General features: G+C 50.0%; 1 protein-coding gene across 2 annotated transcripts; it reads left to right on the top strand.

Moving 5' to 3' along the window:
- OXTR (oxytocin receptor) lies at positions 1-23,966 on the top strand. 2 transcript variants are annotated; one of them, XR_003415053.2, is made up of 4 exons: positions 1-395; positions 1,229-2,295; positions 18,676-19,012; positions 23,294-23,966. XR_003415053.2 is itself a non-coding variant. In XM_027042533.2 (2 exons), exons 1-2 carry the CDS (start codon positions 1,374-1,376, stop codon positions 18,921-18,923), a joined length of 1,170 nt encoding a protein of 389 aa, XP_026898334.1. In that variant the 5' UTR covers positions 889-1,373; the 3' UTR covers positions 18,924-23,964. The 2 variants fall into 2 exon arrangements, 1 of the variants encoding a protein (XP_026898334.1); XM_027042533.2 differs by lacking the exon at positions 1-395 and having other exon boundaries at positions 889-2,295; positions 18,676-23,964.
- Positions 23,967-25,789: the final 1,823 nt, after the last annotated feature.

The raw sequence follows: 25,789 nt of genomic DNA on the forward strand, positions 1-25,789 counted from the left end.
TCTGGGGCAATCGCTGGGCGAGTAACTCGGCTCTGCGGGGGTCGTGGGGGGCGGCCTTCCGCGCCTCCCAGCGGACTCCTGTGGTGGTGCAGCCCGGGTCCCCGCTGCAGAAAAGCGGGCCACCAGCAGACAGCGCCTCATCCTGACGCTGTCAGCGCGCACAGCCTCGGCTGCTCTCCTCGCTCGCCTTCTGTCCCTATCCAGGGGCCGGTTAGGTGCGGGCGACGGGATTCCAGCTGAGGTTTCAGAATCTGAGACCTCACCAAAGTATCAGACTGGGTGCCGCCAGCAGCCACCCCAGTCTGGGTTGGGAGCGCACGCGTCTTTGGAGCTGTCCGCGGCGGTGCAGTTTCCCCAGGGAGCCAACTTTAGGCCAGCTCGAGGACTGGGTGCAGGTAGTTGGGTCTTGCATACGGGTGGACGGGTTGACTGGGGCTGGTGGAGCCATTGGAACCCTAGTGGAGGTGGTGGGGTGCCTCGCGACTCTGGCACCTTGGAGGCACGCCCGGTGCTCCCAGAGCCTGGAATGAGACTTCTCAGGAGCAAGATGCACAGCCCTTAACTGTCGAGGGCTGAGGCGCGCGTTGGCTTGATGACGCTGCTGGGCTCTGAAGGATCCTCATGGGAGGGCTAGTGGCAACAGCAGTTGGGAGTCGGGAGGGGTAGGTATTGAGACCGGAGTTCTTCTAGGAGGGACCGCTGGATTGGGGTTCCACGGAAGCACTTATTGTGGGAGTCCGGGGTGAGGAGGGATCTTAGGAGGTTGGACAGGGGTGGTCCTGAGCTGGGGTTTCCCAGGCAAGTAATTGTTTGGGGGATCTCCGGGGGGAAAATAACTGCAGTAACCTTTACTAGGAGAGATGGCTGTTTGGGGCGTCTCGCGGAAGATGGATGTGATGGGGTGGGGGGGGGGCGTGGCGGGTAGCTAGTTTGGGAATCTCTGGGAGAGGTAGACTGTTTTGGGAGGCCCAGTCCCGGAGGAAAGTGGCTGATTCCGACCCTCCCTTTTCAAGGAGCTGGCAGTCTGGTAGATTCCCGCTCATTTCCAGTGGCTCAGAGGAGGTACCTCAAGCGGGGATTTCTGGGGTGGCGGCTGAACAACCCCCAGGCCGGCCGTTGTGCTCCTAGTCCCAAATAATTTGGGCTTCCTGGGAAGGGGACAACTGAACCGCAAGTGCGTCGGGAGAGAAGTGCTTGGTCTTCTCACGGCCCTCTGGGTTTGTTTCAGGCTCCGACCCAGCAGATCTGTCCGAGGGGTCTCAGGCAGTGGAACCCGAGGAGCCCCCAGGCACGCCGGATTGCGCGTCGGGTCCCGTCCCGCAGCGCCATTCCTTAAAGGGCTCTAAGGCCAGGGGCGCGCGGCAGCCACGGGCATGGAGGGCGCGCTTGCGGCCAACTGGAGCGCGGAGGCGGTCAATGGCAGCGAGGCGCCGCCGGGAGCCGAGGGCAACAGCACCGCCGGGCCCCCGCAGCGCAACGAGGCCCTGGCGCGCGTGGAGGTGGCCGTGCTGTGCCTCATTCTCTTCCTGGCGCTGAGCGGCAACGCGTGCGTGCTACTGGCGCTGCGCACCACGCGCCACAAGCACTCGCGCCTTTTCTTTTTCATGAAGCACCTGAGTATAGCCGACCTGGTGGTGGCAGTGTTCCAGGTGCTGCCGCAACTGCTCTGGGACATCACTTTCCGCTTCTACGGGCCCGACCTGCTGTGCCGCCTGGTCAAGTACCTGCAGGTGGTAGGCATGTTCGCCTCCACCTACTTGCTGCTGCTCATGTCTCTCGACCGCTGCCTGGCCATCTGCCAGCCGCTGCGGGCGCTGCGTCGCCGCGCGGACCGCCTGGCGGTGCTCGCCACGTGGCTGGGGTGCCTGGTGGCCAGCGCGCCGCAAGTGCACATCTTCTCGCTGCGCGAGGTGGCCGACGGCGTCTTCGACTGCTGGGCCGTCTTCATCCAGCCCTGGGGGCCCAAGGCCTACATCACGTGGATCACGCTCGCGGTCTATATCGTGCCTGTCATCGTGCTCGCCGTCTGCTACGGCCTCATCAGCTTCAAGATCTGGCAGAACTTGCGGCTCAAGACCGCGGCGGCGGCGGCGGAGGGGCAGGAGGGCGCGGCGGCGGCGGGCAGCGCTGGGCGCGCGGCTCTGGCACGCGTCAGCAGCGTGAAGCTCATCTCCAAGGCCAAGATCCGCACAGTCAAGATGACCTTCATTATCGTGCTGGCCTTCATCGTGTGCTGGACGCCATTCTTCTTCGTTCAGATGTGGAGCGTCTGGGACGCCAATGCGCCCAAGGAAGGTAGCGCTGGTGGGGAACTGGCGGGGGGGCGGGGTGGGGAGTGCGGCGTCCTTGCCTCACTGTCTCTGCACGTCCAGGGCTCTAGGGGTCTCATGCGGGAGAGGTGGGCCTTGGAATCCTGCAGAGCTGGGTTTGAGTCATGGCTCCATTATCAAGGGATTTGGGGGCTTAACTTCCCTAAGCCTTGGCTTACTCTTCTGTAAAATGACCGTGATGAAACTGCCGGCTCTCATCAGGCAGTAAGGGAATGAAATGGGAAAATGCGCGCCAAGTCCTTAGCACAGTCCTTGGGCTACATATGGGGCGTAAGGTTCATTATTATGGATGAGAAAACTGAGGTTCAGGTGACTTTCCCACATGGTTAGCCAGTGGTGGAATAAACTTAAGAACGCAGGTGTGGGGCTGCTGGGTGGCTTAGTCGGGTGAGCGCCAGACTTGGACTCTGGTCATGATCTCACAGTTCAGTTCCTGAGTTCAGGCCCCACATCGTCATCGCTGCTGTCAGCCCAGAGCCTGCGTCAGGTCTTCTGTCCCTTTCTTTTTCTGCCCCTGGCCCGCTTGCATGCTCTCTCTCAAAAATAAATAAACACTTAAAAAAAAGAAGAACTCAAGTCTAAAGCTCCCACCACTTTAAATTTGCGTTGAACTTGACTTTAAATTCAAGTCAGCCCAAACACACAGTATGTGGTGGCTGGGGCTTCGGGGGATGTGACGTAGAGTCCCTGAACCCCTTGCCTGGTGGAGGTGGTGAGCCTCAAAGTAGAGAGGTGGGTGCCCCAGAAGGTAGAGGGGCTGGGGATGCCTGAGACTAGAGACTGTTTGTTGCTTGTGCTGGGGAGGAGTGGGGGTGGGGGAAAGGAAGGGAGCCCAGATGCACACTTTCTGATTTGACCTGGGAGCCTGGGTGGTTTCTGTAGGCAGGGAATGCACTTCCAGATTGGAGGACTGAGGAGGTCAGGGCTGAGGGTGGCCAGAGGCTGTTCTCTGAACTTGGCCACTGTCAGGAAGGCCCAGAGGAGAGCGTGGAATGGAGTAGTCTGTGGGGAGGGAGCTTGGGAGAGCAGAGAGCACCTTGGGTCCTGGGGCTTGTGGCCACCACTGGGCTGCTGCAGGCTCCTGGCAGCTTGGCCTTCAGTGCACACGTCTCCAGCAGCTCATTTGCAAAGAGTAGGAGGGATGATCCGAGGTGGCAACTGACTTACACCTTTTTGTTTGAGGGTAAAAGCTCTTAACACTACACTGGGATGCAGGTGAGTCAGATGCTTATAAGGAAACATGGAGGGGTTTGCTTTCACCCTTTCTGCAAAAATGTCCCATTTTTAAATATAATCACTCCTGCTCCCAACAGTCTAAAATACAACCTTCCCATGGAAGCAGAAGTCTCCCTTCATTCAGCTGAATCACTTAGCTTTGCTCTCTTCCAGAAACCACAGACTCCTGGCTTTAACCAGCCCTCCCCGTTAACCTAGTGTTTGCCTTAGTGGCCAGGGCAATTATCATTCGACATGTACTGAGCACCTGTGGGATGTCAGGCTGGGGCAGTGTGGGGTGAGGATTGCTATGAAGACTCAGCAAAGCCAGCCTGGCTCCAAGGTGCAGCCTGTGGTCATGCCTTGAAGAAAGGGTTCAGGGGTCCAGAGAGGGGAAGGTACTTGCTCCCGGTCACACAGCAAATCGGAGGCAGAGTAGAGCTATTTTGTCCTGTGCCAGACTTCTTATGAAGGACACATGAGTAGGGAGCTGGGCTGGGCAAAAGCCAGCAGTGGGTGTTTCTAATCAGGGCATCAGGCTACACCTGTTTCCTGGGCAGAAGCTGAAGATTCAGACCTGAGTCTTGAGGGCTCAGACACTAGCCCTTGAGGAAGTGAGACTGATACTGAGCAGATCCTGGGGAGATATACTGGGGAGTCTTCTTTCCAGTGCTTACTAGTGTGGGATTTCAGGTGAAGGGTCCCCTTCTCTACCTTGTTTTATTTTGTTTTATTTTACTTTATTTTATTTTATTTATTTTTTAATGTTTATATTTGAGAGAGAGAGAGAGAGAGAGAATGGGGGGGGAGAGGGGGCAGAGAGAGAGGGAGACACAGAATCCAAAGCAGGCTCCAGGCTCTGAGCCATCAGCACAGAATCTGATGGGGGGCTCGAACTCACAAACTGTGAAATCATGACCTGAGCCAAAGTCAGATGCTTAGCCCACTGAGCCACCCAGGCACCCCAATTCTACACTTTAAAAGTACATCAGACAATCCATTTCTCTGTCTTAAAACACAGAGAGAGTGAGAGGGAACCCTCAGCTAAAGTGGGGGCCAGAGGCCTTTTGGGTATATGTGGTTCCCTGAGGATTTCCGGGCAAGACCTTCAGTAGAGCCGGACCCCTGTTCTCAGGCTCCAGGAGTGGGGAAAGAAACAGACTCTAGGAACCTCCCATCTCCCCTGTGTTCCTGTGCTTCTTTCCCAGTTCAGAGGAAAAGGTGGGTGCCACACGGAGAGCGTAGGTTCCCCTGGTCTTCCTCGACACTCTGTCTCGGGTACTGTGAGAAGAGAACAAGTGCAGACAGCAGGGGACTCATGATACCACCGCTGCCACGAGCCAGCGCCCAGTCCCCACGTGCCAGGCCTGTCAAGCATCAAGGACTTGGGCTCTGGTCACGAGCCTGGCCAAGTCATGCCTCGGCCTCAGGGCTGCAGCGGGTCTGAGTGGACATGGGCTCAGCTGGACCGTAAACTCTGTGCCCACTTGGCATTAATTGGGATAAGTGCAAGTAGCAGGTTGGGCCATCAGAAATGATGGTGTTTACAGTCACTTTGGAGACATGACTCTGTCCCAAGGCTATCGTAAGTGTTAAGGAATAAAAGAAAGGTACACTTGAGCTACTCAAGAGATTTTGATCAGCACCGCGGCATGAATGCACAGCCCCCACTTTCCAAGAGGAAGGGAATTCAGAAGAGATGCAAAACAGAGAGATCAGGGCCCCTCACTCTGCTCATCTCCTGGGGAGTGGAGGCTGCAAGTTCAGGAAACCCGTTGAGAGCAGCATGACATTCCTTCAGGGAAGCCCAGGGGCAGACAGCTACAGATGGAGGTGGAGGGAGTGGGGCAAATGTGGGGTCTGTTCCTGCCAATAGCTTCATGATGAACACCTCTGAGAGAATAAGAAACTCCTGAACCACTGGCTACAGATCATGGGCCGAGTGGATGGAGAAACCATGCTTGTCGTGGCAGCTGGCCTCGTGGTCCTTCACAGGGCTCCAAGCCCCTGCCTCCTGTAGGGTTTGTGTGCTCTGGCATTCTCTCCAAACCCAGATGCTGCTTTTACATCGCTCTCCCTTGATGGACTTCTTTACCTCATACCCCTTTATTCACACCAAGCGCCGCCTTCATGGGTTTAGAGCTCTCCTTGTTCCAAAAGTAGTGAGAGGTAGGCCACAAAGATTCAGGCACCACAGGGAGATAAAGTAGATATGGGGAGACTTGGATGAAAGGGGAAGAGGCATAGGAAGATTATAACATGATTATAATAATAATAATAAAGGCTCTGTGGGTAGAGGTGAGCCGTGCACAGGGCTTCCTTTTTGTAAGAGCCAAAGGAAAGAAGGAAACTCTCAATTTCAGTATTTCCATTGTTCACAAGAAAAAACAGTGAGAGAAGAAGAAAGGAAGAGGAGCATCATGGTAATGTTTGAACTCCTCCCCACCCAAAATAGCCACCTGCTGTTGGAGTCCTGATTTGGTGAGGCCAGTCAGGCCACAGAGGTAGGAGTGAGACCAGACAACCATGGCAGGTTTGGACAAGCCCCAGATGTATCCTTCACAAGCAAATCCCAGTATCAAAGATTGGGTCAACCTTCCCCCCCTGAACTAGTAGGTTTGCTTTGCTGCTGGTCCCAAGGACTCGGACCCTGGGGTAGTTCTGAGAGGAGGTGGAGAGGGGGCATATCTGTATTTCCAGGGATTTGTCAATGCTGCTTGGTATAGTGGAGCTGATTTTGAGTCTCTGTGTCTAGTGTTTGTGAAATGCCTGGTCCAGTGGGCAGAAATGAGAGAGGAGGGGGGACGGGTTGGACAGGTGTGCTATCTGTACATACCAAACACTATTTGTGGCTCCTGTCTGTTCAGCAGAAGGTGCCTGGAAGCTAGAGGAGAAGCTTTTGAATTAAAAAAAAAAAAATCTCACTCGCAGTTCATAGATGAGCCAAAGTCTTCTTTCAGAATTCTCTCAAAATGGCCGATTTCTGTGAGAGCAGGAAACTGCCCCGAGAACAGGGTGGGGACCTCCACTGCATGGAGATTGCAGAAGGACCAAGAGATCCATCTGGTGGGCCGGGACAGCAGACAGGCACTGTGGAATCCCACATTGCACGTGCAGAGAAAACCACACAGGTTTGGCCTGTACCTGGAGTTCGCTCTGCCATTTTCTCCTCTGTGTCCTTTGAGCAAGTGGTTCTGTCTCTCTGGGCTTCAGCTTCGTCCTGTGTGTAATCAAGGAAGCAGAGCCTGCTTGTGGGGGTTGCTGTGCAGATGACCTGATAGGACCCGTGGTATCTGGGGGCCATGTGATCGGTGTTGCTCTTCTCCTCCTCTCCCTGCATCCGACTTGTTAAAAGTTTTGTTTGCATTCTTGAGACCGACTTTGAGAATTTTGGCAGGTATTCCTGAGGGAGGAAGTGGACATTTTTCTCTTGAGAGCCCAGCGGAAGGGGGTGGGGGTGGAAGCCGAGCCTGCTGGACAACAGGGAGGTTGGTATGTGGGGGAGAAACTTGTTAGGGCTGGACTAGGAGCGTTGTCACAACAGGGACACCTTGTGTGACAGTGCCTAGCATAGGGCTGGGCATCCATCAGGAGCTCAGCCAATGCTTGCTGAACAAATAGGAAGGATGTGGGAGGAGGAAGGTGCTGGAGATGGGCTGACTTGGACTCAGGAGAAATAAGGGTTTTCTTTTGTTGTTGTCATTGTTTTCTTAAATTTTTAAAGTTTATTTTTTTATTTATTTTGAGGGAGAGAGAGAGAGAGAGAGCGAGCGAGCATGAGCAGGGGAGGGGCAGAGAGAGGGAGAGAGAGAATCCCAAGTAGGGATTCAGTGCTGTCTGCCCCATGCCCGATGCGGGGCTGGAACTCAGGAACAGTGAAATCATGACCTGAGCCAAAACCAAGAATCAGACGCTCGACTGACTGGGCCACCCAGGTGCATTAGAAATAAGGGTTTTCTAAGTAGCCCTCCAACAACAGAACTGGCTACCTGGGAAAGAAGTGAGTGGTCACTTGGGGGCAACCAAACATCTATCAGGGGTATTGTCCTAGGAGGAAGGTGGAAATGCCCAGGGGCTTGGTTTTAAGTGTTTCCCTGCCTGAAAATGAGCTGCCCAGCTCCTCCCTTTCTCTATGGAACTGTGGTCCCTCCAATGTGGCCCTGCCCACCTCACCATTCTGAGGATATTGTGCCCAAATTTTGGGTGGGCCAGACACCTTGTGGGGGAGGGGGGTCTGCTCTTCAGGTGACCCACTGGTACGGAGAGCAGTGGGTGAGGGAGGGCAGGCAGGAGGAGATTCTTTGCCCTGAAGAGCTCTCAAACTTGGCCCCTCTGGGTGTAAATTGCAATTAGATGGACAGTTAACGATCATACTCTTGGCATTAAGCAGTTGTGAGTTATGTTCTTGGCTAATGCTCACGCTTTCCTTTTGAGTTTCTGTCCCAGGTGACTTTACCCTTTTTTCCCCCCAAAAGGTTTGATTAATAACAGCAAAAAAGAGAGGGAGAGGGAGAGGAAAAGGGAGAGAGAGAGAGAGGGAGAACAAAAGGGAGAGAGAGAGAGAGAGAGAGAGAGAGAAAGAGAGAGAGAGAGAGAAGAAAGATCTGTTGGATGAGGCTTTGCTATCTACTTTTTCCCATTTGATGGATGTTTGGGATGGTGGGGAGGCTGTGGGGGGCTGTGGGTCAGGAGGTCAGTTCCTGGAGCAGGCCTGCCCCTGGCTTCAGGGCATCTCTGGAGAGCCTGGACTGGCCGGTCAGCTGTCTGAGGGGTTGGTCCACCTGACACCCCCACCGCTTTGTGCTGGCAACTACTGGAAGCAGAGGGAACCCCACAGGGCTCACTCCCAGGGGCTGAGGCTGGGTGGGGGCTGACCTGTGCTCTGCCAGACCCCATTGCGTCAGTCCCAGAAGACAGCAGTGAGCACTGGTGACAGCCCCCTTCAGAGACCTGGTCTTGTCACCATCTCTGTGATTTGGGGCACATCTCTGTGTGATGGCTAGGCTTCTGTCACTCCCATCCGAACAATGGGGATAGAACATGACACCCTCTCTGGGCATCCACTTCGGTGACGTGAGGAGTCGGATGAGTTGGTGACAGTAGCCACCACTGGGTGAGTACCCAGCCCCACCTCTCATCCTCACCTGAACACAGCAAGGTGAGGGGGCTTTATCCCCATTTTACAGAGGGGGAAACCGAGGCTCGGAGAGGCATGACCTGCTCGAGGATGCGGTTGAGTAAGCAGTGGAGCTGGGATTTGAACCCAAGCCCTCTCACACCAGAGACTGCCAGACTGCACTGCCCTTCCTCCCCAGGCCAGCATTTTCAAGGTGGTCCACCATGTTCGGCCTTGGCATCTCCTGGGTGCTTGTTAAAAAGCTGATTCCTGGCCCTGCCCCAGAGCCCTGCACCCTCTTTGCAGCCCCAGTATCCCTACATGCACCCACCTGGCTGCACGTCCGCTCATAGCACCACCCCCTTGGCATCCTGGGTTCAAAGTCTGTGCTTCTCAGCTACTCCTGCTACCCACTGACCCCTCCATCTTAGCAGTACCACACCTGTCATGGTGACTCTTCCCTTTCCATCACCAGCTTTTAGTTGAGAGCAGCATGTCTTGACTTTGGCACTATGGCATTCTGGGCCAGATAATCTCTGTTGGGAGGGTGGCCATCCAGGGCACTGTGGGGTGGCTCACAGCATCCCTGGCCTCTACCCACTAGATGCCACTGGCTCCTTTCCCTCGGTTGTGACCACCAAAAGTGTTTCCAGACATTGCCGAATGTCTCCTACAGGGCAGAATCTCCCCAGGCTGAGAAGCAGTGGTTTAGGCCCACTATGTAGGTGTGGCCTGAACTGATATCTAATGAACGAGGGCAACCTCATCTGCCCTGAGCTCTGGCCAGTCTGCCTAGTATACCTCCAGCCAGGCCAGATGAATTGTCAGTCCCCACGAGGTCCTTTTGCTTTGCTCCCACGCTGATTCTGTTCCCACCACGGGAATGCCCACCCCGAGTCTCTTCTGTGGAGACCCATCATCCTTCACAGGCCAAGTCCAAGCGTGGGCTGCTCTGTGGCACAATTCCAGTGGGTACCATTTACCTCCTGGCCTGTGAGAATGATGCTCCCAGGAGCTGTGCAGGGCACAACTGGAACAGCTGGACATGGAAGCCTCATCCAGTGTTCCCATGAAACCCTCCCTGCTTCCCCCAGCTGGAGGCCTCCTTCCTCCTCTGAAGGAGGGAAGTTCATTCTGCAGTCATTAGTGCCTCCGAGGGTCCTGTCCATACAACCTCTGCCTTGGTATCTCAGTCCTCCAGTGAGGAGAGTTTGCAGGGAGCCAATCCCTAGTTCCTCACCTGCCCTCCTGTGGCCAACGGCTGACATTTGCATAAACATGGGACAGCCAGGCCAAGGTGGGTTACAGAGCTTTGGGGGCAACACCCCCATTTTCTGCTAGGCTGGTGTCAGGCTCTTAGGTCCCGAGGTGTATGTAGCACGATGGGGTGTCAGCAGTGACCTTGGGCTGTTGACTAAACCTGCCTGGAGCCCAGTTTTGTGGAGTTAAGAATAGAGTTTAGGTTGTGGGGAGGGTGGGCTGTGCCCGTGGCACAGTGCCTGGCATATAGTAAGTGCTTAATAAATATTTGCTTTAAAAAGGAGAGCAGTTCCAAGACATGTCAGGTCCTGGGCCGAGTCAGTGCAGTTGGGGGTGGGAATCGTGAGCTCAGGAGTATTTTAGCAGAAGGCCTGCGGTTTCTGGTGAGGAAGGAAGCCCATGGGTGCTCAGAGGGGAAGAGGTGAAGACTAACGAAAGCCCCACCTGGAGGAGGCAGCAGGAAGCCAGGCGGAAAGGTTCTAGCTCTGGATTTTAGAAGCCCCAGAGGACACTTGCATAGGGGGTGGCCAGGGAGGGGGTGTAACCAGGCAGTCATGTGCGAGCATCCCCATTCCTGTGATCTGATTCCTGGCCACGGAGGGGCAGCCTCTGCCAGTCTCTGTCGTGCTCCAGCTGGCACTTCCTGCCCGTTGCCCTGTGCTCCATGGCTCACCCCTCACACCAAAATGGCCCCTCTTGCTCATTCCATTTCTCTCTCTTTCTCTCCACCTGACCTGGATATGAGTGTGAACCTCATTTTCATGCAAGGAATGACGTTAGAATCCACTTATCACATTAGAGCCACCTCTTATGGTCAAGCAGGGAAATTGCGTTTTCGCTTTCCCAGCTTGCCATTGGCGGCTGAACGTATCAGGATTTCCCGTCTGCTAATTTCACGCTTCAGTTCACTTCCATCCCTTACAGACCTCTTCCTATTTTCCAGTGTTTGCTGGCAGTCAGGGACAGAGCCACAAATGACACACCATTCCCAGTCACCAGTCTGTAAACACAAATAATGACAGCACGAAGGGATGATGCAGTAAGAGAGATCTTTATTCTCCTACCACCCCAAGTGTTTACCCCAGGAGGCATCAGTTGATTCTGACTCCCTGGTGAAAAACCCTGGAGGGTTTCAGAGAGGGAACCACATTTGAAAAGGGGGCTGTGGGAGCCAGTTGGAACTGCCAATGCAAGGAAGCACACTACATGTTGAGATCATCGGGCACTTAACTTTAGTACTGTCTTTCTCCCTGTTGGAGGGATACTTCTCAAACTTCAGCAAGCACACAGATCATGTGGGGGATCTTGTGAAAATGCAGATCCCAATGAAGGAGGTCTGGGAGGGAGCCCAGGAGTCTGCATTTTTACCAAATATCCAGGGGATGTCTATGCAGTGCCTATGCATCTGGCCCATTGACTATGTACTGAGTAGTAAGACTTTAATATCTTACCAATGTTACCAAAATGCACAGTTAGCCTTTGCACATAGGCTGAAATTGGCTGCAAGACTTGTCATTCCCTGCATGGTAGAGAAGGGCTGGTCATTTATAAGAAAGCCCCAGCGGTTGTGCTTCCAGAAGGCGGTTATTCCTTTGGTTCAGCCCAGTGAGCTCAACTTGTTTCCCAGATTTGAGCAGGGACACAATAGGAGCCCATTTAAAGCTCCATAGCCCACGAATTTGGCTCCTATTCCTGACTTTAGGATACATGGGGAGATCACACAGCTGTGAATTTTAAAACAATTCCAATGTTGTAAAATTGTGGTCTTTTCTAAGAGGGCGATCTATTGTAATACATATTAGTATTCAATTTTTATGTAACTGTACATTCAAAACTCATTAAAAAAAGAAAAAGGCCTTTGGTAGTACACAACTCTCAAATTCCTGCACAGCCCCTGTAGGAATAAGGGATTCACACCCAGATTTCCAATCCCCTGGCCAGGAGGCCTTGTACCAAGCAATTGTTTCTGGAGTGAGGGCCTCTTACAAAAGTTGACGGGCTTGATTTGATCCAGATAAGAGACGTTAGATAAGCCATACGTCTTTGAAGTGTATGTGAAATGGATTGGTCACCTCAGGCACACACAGCCCAGAGAGGCCGTGGCCAGCTGCCCGTCAGCTGTTCTGGGCTAATTTGGGCCTTCGGTGGCAGGGCGGAGGGGGTACCGGGAATTCCGAACGTGGGAGTTCTTGGGGCTTGAGTAAAGCCAGGCTGGTAGGTGGGTGGAAGGCTCTGGGGCATACCGTCCTCATCCTCAAGTGGCCCTCTGCCGCCCACCCCTCCATGAGTCACGGTGCCGAGTGGAAATGCAGAGTTGTTTCTGTCTCCTGGGAGTACTGTTGGCCAGCAGGGTATGTTGCCTTTTGGTGGGTGGCCATTTCTGCTCACTTCCCCTGCTTGGCACATAGGAGCTCCCACTGGAAGATCACCCTTAGCTTTGGACCCACCAGCCTGTTCCCCAGTGCTGCACCTCCCTGTTTAACAGCCCGCCTGTCATACGTCTGTCTTTCCCTTGAGGTCAGGTCCCCAGGGCTGCTGCTGCAGCAGCGGGCACAGGGCATGGAAAGAATGCAGGAACATCCTCTTCCTCAGAGAAATGCCCCAAGCTCATGGCCAGGCAGGTGTGAGGGCCCAGTCCGTGGCCCAGTACCTCCCACGGACCCTCCCTTTCTGGCAATGACCAGAGAGAGCAGTTTGCACTGCTCAGGGCTCCATCCAGGGGAAAGATGTTATTTTTATGGGGGCCCAGTGGAAGAAACAGGATTCTGAGACCCTGAAATCCTGCCCTCTCCCGGGGTTGCCGCCACGTTCCCTTTTGGGTTTCTCATGTCACTGGCAGAGAAGGTTTTTCCTAATGAACTGTCTGGAATTCCTTTGGTATCACATAATCCAATCCCAGTGCTCTGGTTTTTTGTTTTTTTTTTTTTTTTTTTGAATTTTTGAAGTCCTGGAAAAAAGGACAATTTCTTTAATCGACCTGAGATCAGAAGCCCCCAAACTTGGGGCTTTAAAAAAAGTATGCAGTTGGTCACATCGCCTCTCTGTTAATGATAATACTAATCACCTAAATTAATACTACCATTCACAAAGCTCTTTTATACTCTTTTCCCCCAGTTTTCTTAAAGTCCTTGGGAGTGTTATCTCCAATTTATAGGTAAGGATGTTAAGGCTCATACAGCAGATGTGGCTCGGAGAAGGGGAGTTCAGACACCAGGGATTTGCATCTGAATCCGGGGTCCCTGGCTCCTCCTTCCGACAACTGAGCCCATGCCCCTCTGGGGCCCCTCTGTGAACTCGCCCCCATCCTCCTGGCAGCTATAGACCACACCTTTTGAAGAGTCTGGTGGATTCTGACTTCCAGCTCCTCCTTTCTGTGCTCTGACTTCGTCATTTCTCTGCTTTGTGGAAAGTGTGGCCGCGGACCAGGCTCAGAGCTTGGTAGCAGGGACAGCCCTTCAGAGTAGCCTGAATTTAGGCAAAAGGGTAGACTGTTGTACATTTGCATAGATGGGTCATTGCACGCGAGCTGCCCCTGGGACAGGGTGTTGTGCTCTGGCCAAAGGCAGTGCCCTGAAAGGAACTCAGCCGTGAGCCACACTGGCCAGCTCCCTGGCAGCTGGGGGATGAGCCCCCTAGGGCAGGACCCGCGCCTGGGACATCACAGCATCCAAGGAACACTTGCTAGAGCCAGCCTGAGGCAGCATCACTCTGAGTCACCTTTTCATTCAGTGTCCCACCAGCAGCAGCTACCCAGTGGATGCTTGTGTTTTGAAAGAAGACTGTCAAACAGTATTTTAGTATAGAACACCCGGAGGGTGGCATGTCCTAGAACCTGGAGCTGGAACGCAGCGAGCAGAAAGGAGAGATGGCAGTTTACAGTGCAGAGACGGCAGCTGCTCCCAGCTGTGCCAGGCGTGTACATTAAAACAGATCTTAGCACTGACATTTGCTGGGCAAGATCAGACATTCCCAGGACCCCGAGTAATGTGAAATAAGGTGAGAACATTCTCCTCTAATGCTAGTTCTTTGTTTGAGCACACCTCTGACTTTGTAGAGCCCAGGCGCCCCCATAGCGCTCCCTGAAGATGGCCCATTGTTTCATCTGTTTAAACCCATCAGGAAATTGCAAGCTAGCTGAGAAGGGTAGATAAGGTCTATTGGTTCCACTGGTGACACAGGCATTTAGAGCCGGGGATCGAATCCATAAGCTGACATTCTTGGCCATGCAGTCTGGCCCAAGAGCCACGCTGAACAGACACTGCCGTATGGCAGTGCAGCTTCCAGAAGCTCAGCCACTGTGTACTGTGTCCTGTGCCCCACCCTGAGCTGTCTCAGATTCTGAGACACAGCCAAGCCCAGGAAGCGGCCTCAACCCATTGTTTCACCCTTGCTGGTGTTAACCCTTATTGTTAAGAGAAGTAGCATTTATTGGGCATCATGGTAGTGATAATGACAATAGCTAAGTTTGCCAAGTTCTGACTTTTATTGAGCCCCAGGAATCGTGGTGGGTACTTGGTATCTCCTGTCTAATGAAACTTGGCAGTGATTCTGTAAAGAAGTTCTTTTTATTACTCCCATGTCACAGATGGAGAAACTGAGGTTAGGAGAGGTTAGGAGACGTGCTCTGGAAAACTCAGGTGCAAAGTGGCAGAGCCAGGACGTGGGCCATGTCTGGGTAACTTGAAAACAAAGCCATCGCTCAGCTCTCCTTCTGGTCGGATGGGAAGAAGTGTGCTGGGCCTGCCCTCTGGGTTTTCCCCTGCCCTTCTGAGCCCCTTCCCACTGCTTTTTAACATCTGCCCCTCCTACAGGCATCAAGGATTGGCTAACTTTTTCTGTAAAGGGCCAGATAGTAACTATTTTAGGCTGGTGAGTATAAGGTCTCTGTAATAGGTACTCAACGTTGTCCTTGTAATGCAAAATTTACCACAGAAAATATATCAATGAATGGGTGTGGCTGTGTTTCAATAAACCTTTGTTTAGAAGAATCAGCATCAGGCGAGTTTTGGCCTATGGGCTATATAGTTTGCTGGCCCCTAGTCTAGACCAGGAGACATTTCTGCCAGGAACAATGGTGATCTGATAGGAAGCGATGTGTTTCCTGTCCCAGGTATACTTAGATATTAAAAGACTATCACTGGGAACAGGCAGTACCTAGCCTCCATGGGCAATTATATCTGTGTGGGAAAGGGGTAGTTGCTGTCTCTCTGTCCGTCAGATCACACCAGGAGGGTGATTGCCTGGCCAGCTTGTGTCTTTGCTTTGGGACTGAGAGGATTCGCTAACTAGTACCAACCTGATGTGTGGATGCTGACCTAGTTATTAATTTCAGGTAGGAACACTGGGTGACTTGTGTGTCCTTGGGGAAGTCATGTCCCTTCTCTGACCTTCACTTTCCTCAACATATAAAATGGGGATGAGTCTGATTTGAAAATCATATGGTCCTGTGCCAGTTTGAGAGGGTGATTCCAGTGGTCAGCATTGCTGTTGTTATGTGCTCCCTTGGAAACAACATCATGAATTGTGAGGACACTGTTTTCCATGCTTTGTTCTGTTCCTGTTCTTCTGAAACCCTATGAAGGTTGCAGCAGTGTGGCCTAAACAAGGTACAATAAGTGCAGAGAGCCAGTGAGGTGCAATCAGTCAGTCACTTACTTGCTCCGAAACCATCAATGGCTCCCCATTGTCTATAGATTAAAGCTCAGACAGCCTGGATTCAAAATCCTCCTCAGCCTAGCTCTTTCCAGTTTATTTTCCCACACACACCCCCCCCCCCCCCACTCCAACTCTGGAAGTCCCTGAATGTTCTTGAACATTCTTTCTTATGTGCCTTCATTCCTATTGCTTCCTTCCTTTGGAATGTCCTCCATAGACTGTTTTTTTTTCCCCAAATAGCTCTCCTCTCTGCTGATGGCTTGCATTTCCACCACTGGGGACTCATGTCTCTGGATAGTTAGGATATTGGCAAATTTTAAAGGTCCAAATGTGCCCTTAACATTTGGCAACCTGACACAAGCAGGTTCAGTTTATAGAGGCTCATCCATCCCCCAAGGAGCCAGGCCAGGCCTGTCATTCATGTCTGTGGCCACCAGGTGGGGGCAGCAGGTGCTGGCCCTAGTCTCAACTCCTCCACCCAGGCTGGCCATGTAGAGGTAGAAAATCTCCCTATGGTTACTTGGGAATCCTTTAACTATTTACTTTTTTGTTGTTGATGTTTCTGTATGCTTTTTTTTTTTTTTATAGGAGAAATGAGTTAAATGATCCAAATGTAAAGAGTTGGGCAGGTAGCTTAAGGAAAAAAAAAGATACAATTATAACTGTATACAGTTAGGCAAAAGTGGTGCCTTCCTGTCCAAGGGTGAACTTATTCCTGCTACGACCTTCTCTCTTGTTTATATCCTTACACACCTACATTCTTGCCTTTGTGTCTGATAGTTTACTCAGTGCCCTCTTTTAACTTTTTATGGGTCAATTTTACCTCCTTTATTTTATATGTTTAATTATGATTTTGAGGACATTCTCTTTTTAGTCTTTTTAGTCTTAGTCACTTTTCACCAGAATTTCTAAACTTAAATTGATCGTCTTAGCTCTCCAAATCAAATATTTATTTTTTTCATTCTCTTTTAGAGAAAATGAGGGATTCAGTAGTACTGGCTTTTTCCCCCCTTCACTTTTCCACTTTTGTGTTCTTTACTATTTTAGTCTAAGGATTAGCTAGCTGCTTCTCCTTTGTTTTCTAAACATTCTCTTTGTTGAAATTTTTTGCTTTTATCTGTTGTAGTTTGCTTTTGTGCCAACAGGTGCATCAAGTAATTAGACCACCGGTTCTCAAACGTGTGTGTGTGTGTGTGTGTGTGTGTGTGTGTGTGTGTGTGTGAACCCCCTGGAGGTCTGTCTACAACACACTGGTGAACCTCACCCCCAGGAGTCTGATCCAGTAGGTCTAGGGTGGGGCCTGAGAATTTGCATTTCTAACAAGTTCCCAGGTGATCCGGGGATCCCACCTTGAGAACCACTGCATTTGTTTTGCAGCCAAACACTTTTCTCCTTTTGGTGCTTGGCGACTTTGCTTACAAATGTCTCCATGCTCTGCATCTGTGGTGGCATCGAGATCTTGTGGCTCCTCTGTCCCTGTGAGAAATCCTTTCCTGGATTTAGCTCGAATTCTGGAGTTATTTTTTGAAAACTTTTTGCAGAAAAGACCAAGACCAGCAGATTTCCCCTTCTTGCATTCTCGGGTACATGGTTTTCCTTGCAGGTCTCTGCTCCTCCATTGGTAGGAGAGGTCTGCAGTTTGTCAGATTGAAGTCCATTGCAAGAAACTCAGATTTTTTTCCCCCTCCTTCTACTTGGAAGTATATAGGATTAGGAATTTTTCTTTTTTCTTTTCTTTTATTTTTTTAAATGTTTATTTATGAGAGAGAGAGATTGAGCGCTAGCAGGGGGAAGTGGTGGTGGGGAGGGACAGAGAGAGAGGGAGACACAGAATCTGAAGCAGGCTCCAGGCTCTGAGCTGTCAGCACAGAGACTAACGCGGGGCTCGAACTCACGAACTGTGAGACCATGACCTGAGCTGAAGTTAGGCACTTGACCGACTGAGCCCCCCCAGGCCACCCAACTTTTTCTTTTGATTTTAAAGTAGACTCTACACCCAACCTGGGGCTTGAACTCACGACACCGAGATCAAAGAGCCACATGCTCTACTGACTGAGTCAGCCAGGTGCCCCAGGATTAGGAATTTTTCTTTCCCCTTCAAGCTTGAATTTGTGACAAGCAGTCAGAAGTTGATCATTGATTTTGCCTGGAACTCAATAAATCCGCAGTATGACAGCTTCTGCACAGTGCCTCAAATAATTTCAGTGTAACCTTTTTTCCTGTGTGAGTCCTATTTGCCGTGCTGAAGCAGTGCTCCTAGAGGTATCTTCACAGAACCCTTCATGTTCTCAACTGTGAAGACAGCATACACTTTCTTGCTACCATGCCTTTGCCTGTGTCCTTCCTCCTGCCCGGAGCACCCTTCCTCCCTTCTTTGCCTGAAGACTTGTAAGCATCCTTCGGGTATCAGCTCAAATGCCGGTTTCTATGGGGCTGGCCGTGATTCGCTCAGAGTTGCACCCCTCCTCGGTGTGCCCACCCTGACCTACATCGTGCCCACCCTATGGTGCTACTCATTGTGTTTTTGTGTCCCCTTTGCCTAGCCTGGTGTGTGGCACATGGTCATGATAGCAGCCACCGTGTGTTGGGCACTTGCTGTGTACCAGGCGTTTTTGAATCCTTGCAGATTCCTGTGAGGTTTGGATACTCTTGTGAGCTCCCCTGAAAGATAGCAAATAGCACTATCTTGGGGAACTAAAGAACATGGTGCTGGTGGCATGAAAATACAAGCTAGGTCTGGCAGCTTCCAGATCCTGTGCTCTTGGGCACTCCCAGTCGTAGGCACTGGATACTTCTGGGTGAGTTATGAATGAACAGGTGGCCATGACGAGTGCAGCTCCTGCTGATGGAAGCATGAGGCGGGTACACTTTTGGTGAGAGAAAGGACAGAGAGCATTCTAGGCTGGGCTGAGCCTGGGAAGTGTTGGGGGCAGGGGCCGTGTGCAGGCTGAGTGCATGCCCAGAGCTAGGGTATGGAAGGAAGACAGACTTTGTGACCCGGCACCTGGTACCTGGGAAAGGCTGTTCTCAGGAAATGGTAGGGACTCCTCCAGTAGTGATGGGCTGTTCTCTTTCCCCTACCCCCCCACCCCCCGACAGCCTCGGCCTTCATCATAGCCATGCTCCTGGCCAGCCTCAACAGCTGCTGCAACCCTTGGATCTACATGCTCTTCACTGGCCACCTCTTCCACGAACTTGTGCAGCGCTTCCTCTGCTGCTCCTCCAGCTACCTGAAGGGCAGCCGGCCGGGAGAGACCAGCGTCAGCAAAAAGAGCAACTCCTCCACCTTCGTCCTGAGCCGCCACAGCTCCAGCCAGAGGAGCTCCTCGCAGCTATCCACAGTGTGACTGGCCCGGGGCCAGGACTGCCTCCCACGGCTCAGCCTGTGCCTACACGGACAGTCCACCCCTTGGTGGCATGTGTGTGTGTATTTGAGGTACCTTTCAGTTTGCACCCTTCCACACCTTGGGGTAGCTTGAGCGGGGAATTCTGACATGGGGGTTGGGGAAGTAGTCCTCATGGTGGAAGATGATGGGGTGACTGATCCATCCAATCCCTGGATCTCCCCTGGTTTCCCACAGATGTTTATGTACCCTGACCCCACTGTTGCCCCTGGCTGGTGGATGGGTTGGTTTTTTCTCCTGGACCTGTCATTTCACTCCAGTATCTTTTAACTCCTTTATGTTGGGATCTTGAGAAAGTAAATATAGGATTGGTGACTCCCTGGGTGTGGAAGCCTAGTGTTCTGAGCTCAGAATAAGGAGTGAGCTCAGCTGCGGAGGATGGTACCAATATCTTCCTGACTTCAGAGTGCTTTTACCTTTGCATGGACCCATCCCAGCATCCTGGAGCAACAGCATGTCAGAAGGTGGCCCTAGGAACAGGGGATTCCCTTATGAAACCATTTGGCATAGGCAGCTGATTAAAACCTGGGTTACAAATGTTTAAGAAGCTAATATTTGTATGAAGCAATTGGGAAAGAAAAAGAAATAAAAGGCATCCAAATTGGAAAAGAAGAAGTAAAACTCTTTGCAAATGACATAATTTTGTATGTAGGCAATTCTAAGGAATTCGTGCACTTGTGCAAACCGATTAGAACGAATAAGTGAGTTCATCAAGGTTGCAGGATACAAGATCAACATACAAAAACCAGTGGTATTTCTTTTTTTTTAATGTTTATTTTTGAGAGAGAGAATGTGAGCAGGGGAGGGGCAGAGGAAGAGGGGGAAAGAGGATCTGAAGCCGGCTCTGCACACTGACAGCAGTGAGCCCGATGTGGGGCTGGAACTCACAAACCATGAGATCATGACCCAAGCCAAAGTCGAACACTCAACTGACTGAGCCACCCAGGTGCTCCACCAGTGGTATTTCTTGATTCTAGCAATTAACCATATGAAAATGAAATTTAAGAAATAATTCCATATATAATAATTTAAGAAAGGATAAAATAGGAATACGTTTAAAAAAAAAGTATAAGACTGATACCCTGACAACTACAAAATATCATTGAAAGAAATTGAAGAAGACTTAAATACATGGAAAGATATCCCATGTTCATGGATCAAAGACTTTAAATATTGTTAAGATGACAGTATTGTCCAAATTGATCTTCAGATTCAGTGCAATCTCTTATCAAAATCCTAGTTGGCTGCTTTGCACAACTTGATAAGCTGATCCCAAAATTCATACAGAAATGCAAGGGACCCAGAATAGCCGAATAATCCTTGAAAAAGAAGAACAAAGTGGGATTCACACTTCCTGGTTTCAAACTTAAAAGAGTGTGGTACTGTATAATGATAGACATCTAGACCATTGCAGTAGAATGGAGAGTGCAGATATAAATCCTCACATTTATGGCCAATTGATTTTTGACAACTGTGGCAAGAGAATTCACTAGGGAAGACAATCTGTTCAATAAATGGCTCTGGGAAAACGGGATATCCACATGCAAAAGAATGAAGCTGGTGAAGGTACAAACTTCCAGTTAGAAAAATAAATAAGTCACAGTGATAAAAAGTACAGCCCAGGGAGTATGGTCAATGATATTGTAATCAGGTTGTGTGGTGATCACACTTGTCATGGTGTGAGCCTTGAGTAATGGGTGGGATTGTTGGAATTCGATGTTGTACATCTGAAACTAATATCACATTGTATGTCAACTATACTTCAATGAAAAAGAGTGAAGCTGGACTCCTACCTCACACTGTATGTAAAAATTAACTCAAAGTGCTTCCAGCCCTAAATGTAAGAGTTAAAACTGTAAAATTCTTAGAAGAAAACATAGCCATAAATCTTTGTGACCTTGGACTAGGCAGTGATTTCTTAGCCATGATACCCAAAAAGCAAACACAAAGGAAAAGTAGATAAATTGAACCTCATCAAAACGGGGTACAGTACTTTTGTGCTTTGAAGGACATGATCAAGAAAGTGAAAAGGTATCTCACAGAACGGAAGAAAATGTTTGCAAATCAGATACTCCTATCCAGAATATATCGAGCGTTCTATCAACTTAACAGTAACAAGACAAATAAGCCAAGTTTTAAAAGGGACAAAATAGGGGTGCCTGGCTGGCTCAGTCGGTGGAGTGTGTGACTCATGATCTCGGGGTTGTGAGTCTGAGCCCTGCATTTGGGGTAGAGATTACTTGAAAATAAAAATCTTTAAGAAAAGGGGGCATAAGATATTTGAATAAACAAACAAACAAACAAACAAAAAGACATATTTTCCTGTCCTCTCCAAGGAAGACCTAAAAATGGCCAATGAGCCCATGAAAAGATGCTCAATATTTTTCATTAGGAAAATGCAAATGAAGACCACAGTGAAAGGCCATGTCCCACCCGATAGGATGACCATGATCAAAAAGATGGGCACTAACAGGTGCTGGCAAGGATGTGGAGGGATTGGAACTCTCATACGTTGCTAGTGGGAATAGAAAATGGTCCAGCCACTTAGAACATACTTTGGCTGTTTCTCAAAAAGTTAAACATAGAATTGCCATATGAGCCAGATATGCCACTCCTAAGTATTTACTCAAGAGAAATGAGAGCGTACACATTGACAAAGACTTGTACATAAATGCTCATGGCACCATAATTTATAATAGCGCAAAATGGAAATAGCCCAGAGGTGTATCCACAGATGAATGGATGAACACGGTCTGTCCATACAATGGCATATTATTGGGCTATAAAAATAAAGGAAATCATGATTCATGCTACAACATGGATGAACCTTGAAAAGAGTATGCCAAGTGAAAGCAGCCATTGCAGAAAGCCACTTACTGTACAGTTCCATTTTTGTGAAATATCTGGAGTAGGCAGATCTATAAAGTCTACAGAATTGTGGTTGCCAGGGGCTGAAGGCCGTGGATGCCAATAGATACAGGGTTTTGGGGCGGGGAGGTGATGATAGTTTTTAGGAATTAGTGATGATGGCATGTGATTTTTAGAATAGGGCCAATACCACTGAGTTGAGCACTTTAAAAGAAGTTTACAACAACAACAACAACAACAACAACAACAAAAACAAAATGTTTACCAGCTGAATTCAGACGTGGCCAGCTGGAAGGATGAATTCCTTAGAATCCCTCTGAGCTTTTGTTTGTTTGTTTGTTTCTCTCTGTAACTCACCATTTAGGAGGAATGGTTTTCTTATTCGGTTTTTCTGCAAGAGATGGTGTTTCCCGCTTGGCCAAAGGTTCCCAGCAGTGATAATCCTCTCTTCCTGCTCTAGTAAAGGCACAAGCGATGTCTTGAGGCTGCACACTGTTGTCTTTTATTTAGAAGAGCAATTCACCAGGGGTCTCAAAGGTTTTACTTACCTAGGAAACATGTTCTCAAGGGTCCTCGCAGCCTTGAGGTAGGATGTGACTATGCCCAGGAAATACCTTTGGTTATTAAATACAGGATATTCTGGATCAGAGGTTTTCCGATTGGGACTGACCAGCTCATTGACAATGTGGGACTCTTTCTTTTTTTTTTTTAATTTCTACACATATTTTTTGGACTCACAAACAAGAGCACTTCCCGAAAGTCACAGATCCACTCTCTATATGCACTGTCCTCTTCTCCCTCCACACTGCATTATGCACACACATACACGTGCACACACACGTATGCACACAGTAGAAGAAGCTGGCATAGTCTTGATGTTTGGGGAGAAGAGAGGCAAGCACTGAAATGCCAGTATTCAGACTCTCACCATTTAGTACAAGACCTTCAGTACTGACTGGGGACTGAAGACTATATCATCTTTGGACCCAGAGACAGTGTTGCTGTCACACGTACTGACAGCATCAACACCAGCCAGTTCTTGCTTTTTGGAAAGCTAACAGGGTGCTGATTTGGGGTCTTTGTGGCCACATACAGGACCATGGGGCACTCTGGGTGCAAATGCACCCGTGGTGGGGTCTGTTGGCATTTGAGCCTATCTGCTCACCAGCCAGAGATGCCCCAGCCTCTGCTGTTCCTGGGAAAGTTGCTGCCCTAGCAGCCAATGGAGGCCACTGGGGATTGAGGGGACAGCAACTCACAGATTTTCCTGACTAGGGGCACAACCTTCCTGAGACCCCTGGAGCTGCAAGATTCTTGGGCACTGGAACCAGCTGGGATGCTTCCCTTATTCTCTTCCTATGGTATCTCTGGATGGTTCTTTGGGTCTTATTATGGTGCCAGAGTCTGTCTTATATATACCACTTATCAGTGGCATTTGGTTTCAGCTGCACCCGTGGCTTCCACACCGCTCCCCTCCCGATCTCATGCTGGAGGAAGTTTCCATCATCTCGGGCTTTCCCCAACCAAACTCTGGAAGCATGAGTGCGGGGTCCAGAATGCTGTCTGAAGCTCAGTTGTTTCTGTCCTCCTTCCCCAGACCTCGTGTCTGAGGTCTGTGAACCATCTTTTCCCACAGCATCAGACCTGTTTACAAACCTCACGCGTGGCTGGAGGTGCCAGTAAATTGAACCATGCGCATTTTCTCCTGGAATGTTTCATTCTGATGGTCAAAAGTGACATGTGAACACTTGAGGACTCTGAGCCTTGTTTCTTTAGGCCCTGAAAAAAAAAGCGTCACACAATTTGCTCTCCTTTTGGGTTGGATCTGTGGGTTACACCTGCAGGAGGCTGCCTTTTACAAAGATCCTGGTTTCAAAGTGCTTCACCTATTGTATTTAATTGCAACGAAACACCACTGAATAAAAAATGCGACTTCCTTGACTGTGTTCTCCTGTGGTGACTTTTCTGTGGTACCCTCGACTGTGCCAGTCGCTGAATGATGTGGCCAATAGCAAGATGTCTGCTTCGTTAACTGCTTTATAAAAGGTGCACTGAATAAACATTTTCCCCCCATACATTGCTTTTCTCTCTTTCTCCCTCTTCGAAACAGTGACCATGTCTGATGGCTTGCAGACCCGGAGTCCCCTGCAGGGGCTGGGGGAGGGGAGCAGAGTTTTCTTCCTGATGATGACAGAGGTGCACCTGGGTTGTGGCTGGAATGGGGGTAGGGGACCTGGTGCCATTGTCTTCGGTCAAGATTTGTCAGAGTCGTATCAGAAGATGTTCTAAGACCCTGGCATGGACCTCTGGTACGACTTAGCCACACTCACTGGGGCTAACTCTGGAGATAAGAAGACTCTGGATTGTCACCTCAAAGGGACCCTAACACATATTTCTTCCAGTGAGGTATGGGGGCCACTTGCAGAACCACAGATGGGTTCGTGTTCATTCCTGGGCCCACTAACTCACACTCTGGAGCTGGGACCCTAAAACTGCGTTTTCAGCAGGACTCCCTGATGAGCTGAATGTAGCCAGAGAGTGAAACTCTGCCTCCCTCCTCTGGCCTGTCCCCACGGTCCCCCAGTGTGCTGCTCTTCCTGCTGCTTCTCAAGGAGATTCTGGAAGGAACCGAACTCCTCGGCCATACGTGCGTCTTAAATGCGTGTCCTTTCTCCAGCTCCGTGAACTTCATGGATAGTTGAGCACATGTTATAGTCTGCCCCTAGAGAAAGGGAGCAAGCTTGAAAAATTGGAGTTGTAGTCAAATCAGGTTATAGAAAATGCCAAGATGGTGAAAAATCTCTGCATAACCCAAGATTCCAAGTCTGAAACTGATGGGCTAATGTTTGAAAGGGCAGCCCCTCCGAGGAGGATGTGAGTAATACTGACTTTAAACCTTTTCAGCAGGATGAGGCTGGGCTCATTGAGTCCCCCTGAGAATGGGAAGAGCCCCAGGATAGAGCAAAGAGAGGTGGGCTAGAGCTGCTGTGCTCAAATGCTGGCTAGCTGTGTGCCTTTTGGCAAGTCTGCTGACCTCTCTGGGCTGTCACTTCCCCACCTGGAAACAACCAAGGGATGGCTACTGAAGTGTTCAGAAGTAAAAATACTGATATCTGAGGCTTATTTAAAAATGCATAAAGAGGTGTGCCTGGGTGGCTCAGTTGGTTAAGCATCTAATTCTTAGTTTTGGCTCAGGTCGTGATCTCACGGTTTGTGAGTTAGAGCCCCATGTCGGGCTCTGCACCAACGGCCTGCTTGGGATTCTCTCTCTCTCTCTCTCTCTCTTCCCTCTCTCTGCCTGTCTCCCGCTGTGCGTGCTTGCTCTCTCCACCTCTCTCAAATAAATAAACATTAAAAAAATTATAAAAATGCATAAAGAAAACCGAGGATGGTGGGTGTCAGAGGTGTGACAAAGCCTGGATGGTGTGCGTATGGGTATTCATGGCAAACCCTTTCAACTTTCCTCTGTGTTCGAAAATTTCATGATAAGATGCTAGAAAAAACAAAAACAGGCAAAATTTTAGGGCTCAGATGGACATTAGAGATCATTTTATGGATGATAAAATTGAGGCCAGAAGAGGCAAGTAGGAGAAGAGACAGGACTGGAACTGAGGCTGCCTGCTCCCTGTCTTTCAATCCACTCTACCATACTGCCCACCACCCCACCCCCCACCCCCAAAGCCCTCTTGGGCTCATGGCCAGGCACCAGTGAGGTGATGCCTCTGAAAACCTGCTGTGGAACCATAATTTTATGAGACTTAAGTGGGTGTTGTATGAAAAAAAAAAAAGTGGGATTGAGACACACTAGCCTAAATAGATTTCTTTACTGCAGGACTTGTCAGAGCCTTTAATGTACTCATGTCTATTGAAAATCTCTGAGAGAAATAGATAGCATTTTCCAGAGAAATTTAATCACAAAATCCATACCCACTTTTTTTTTT

This window comes from Acinonyx jubatus, chromosome A2 (genome assembly GCF_027475565.1).
Source record: "Acinonyx jubatus isolate Ajub_Pintada_27869175 chromosome A2, VMU_Ajub_asm_v1.0, whole genome shotgun sequence".
Taxonomy (NCBI): domain Eukaryota; kingdom Metazoa; phylum Chordata; class Mammalia; order Carnivora; family Felidae; genus Acinonyx; species Acinonyx jubatus.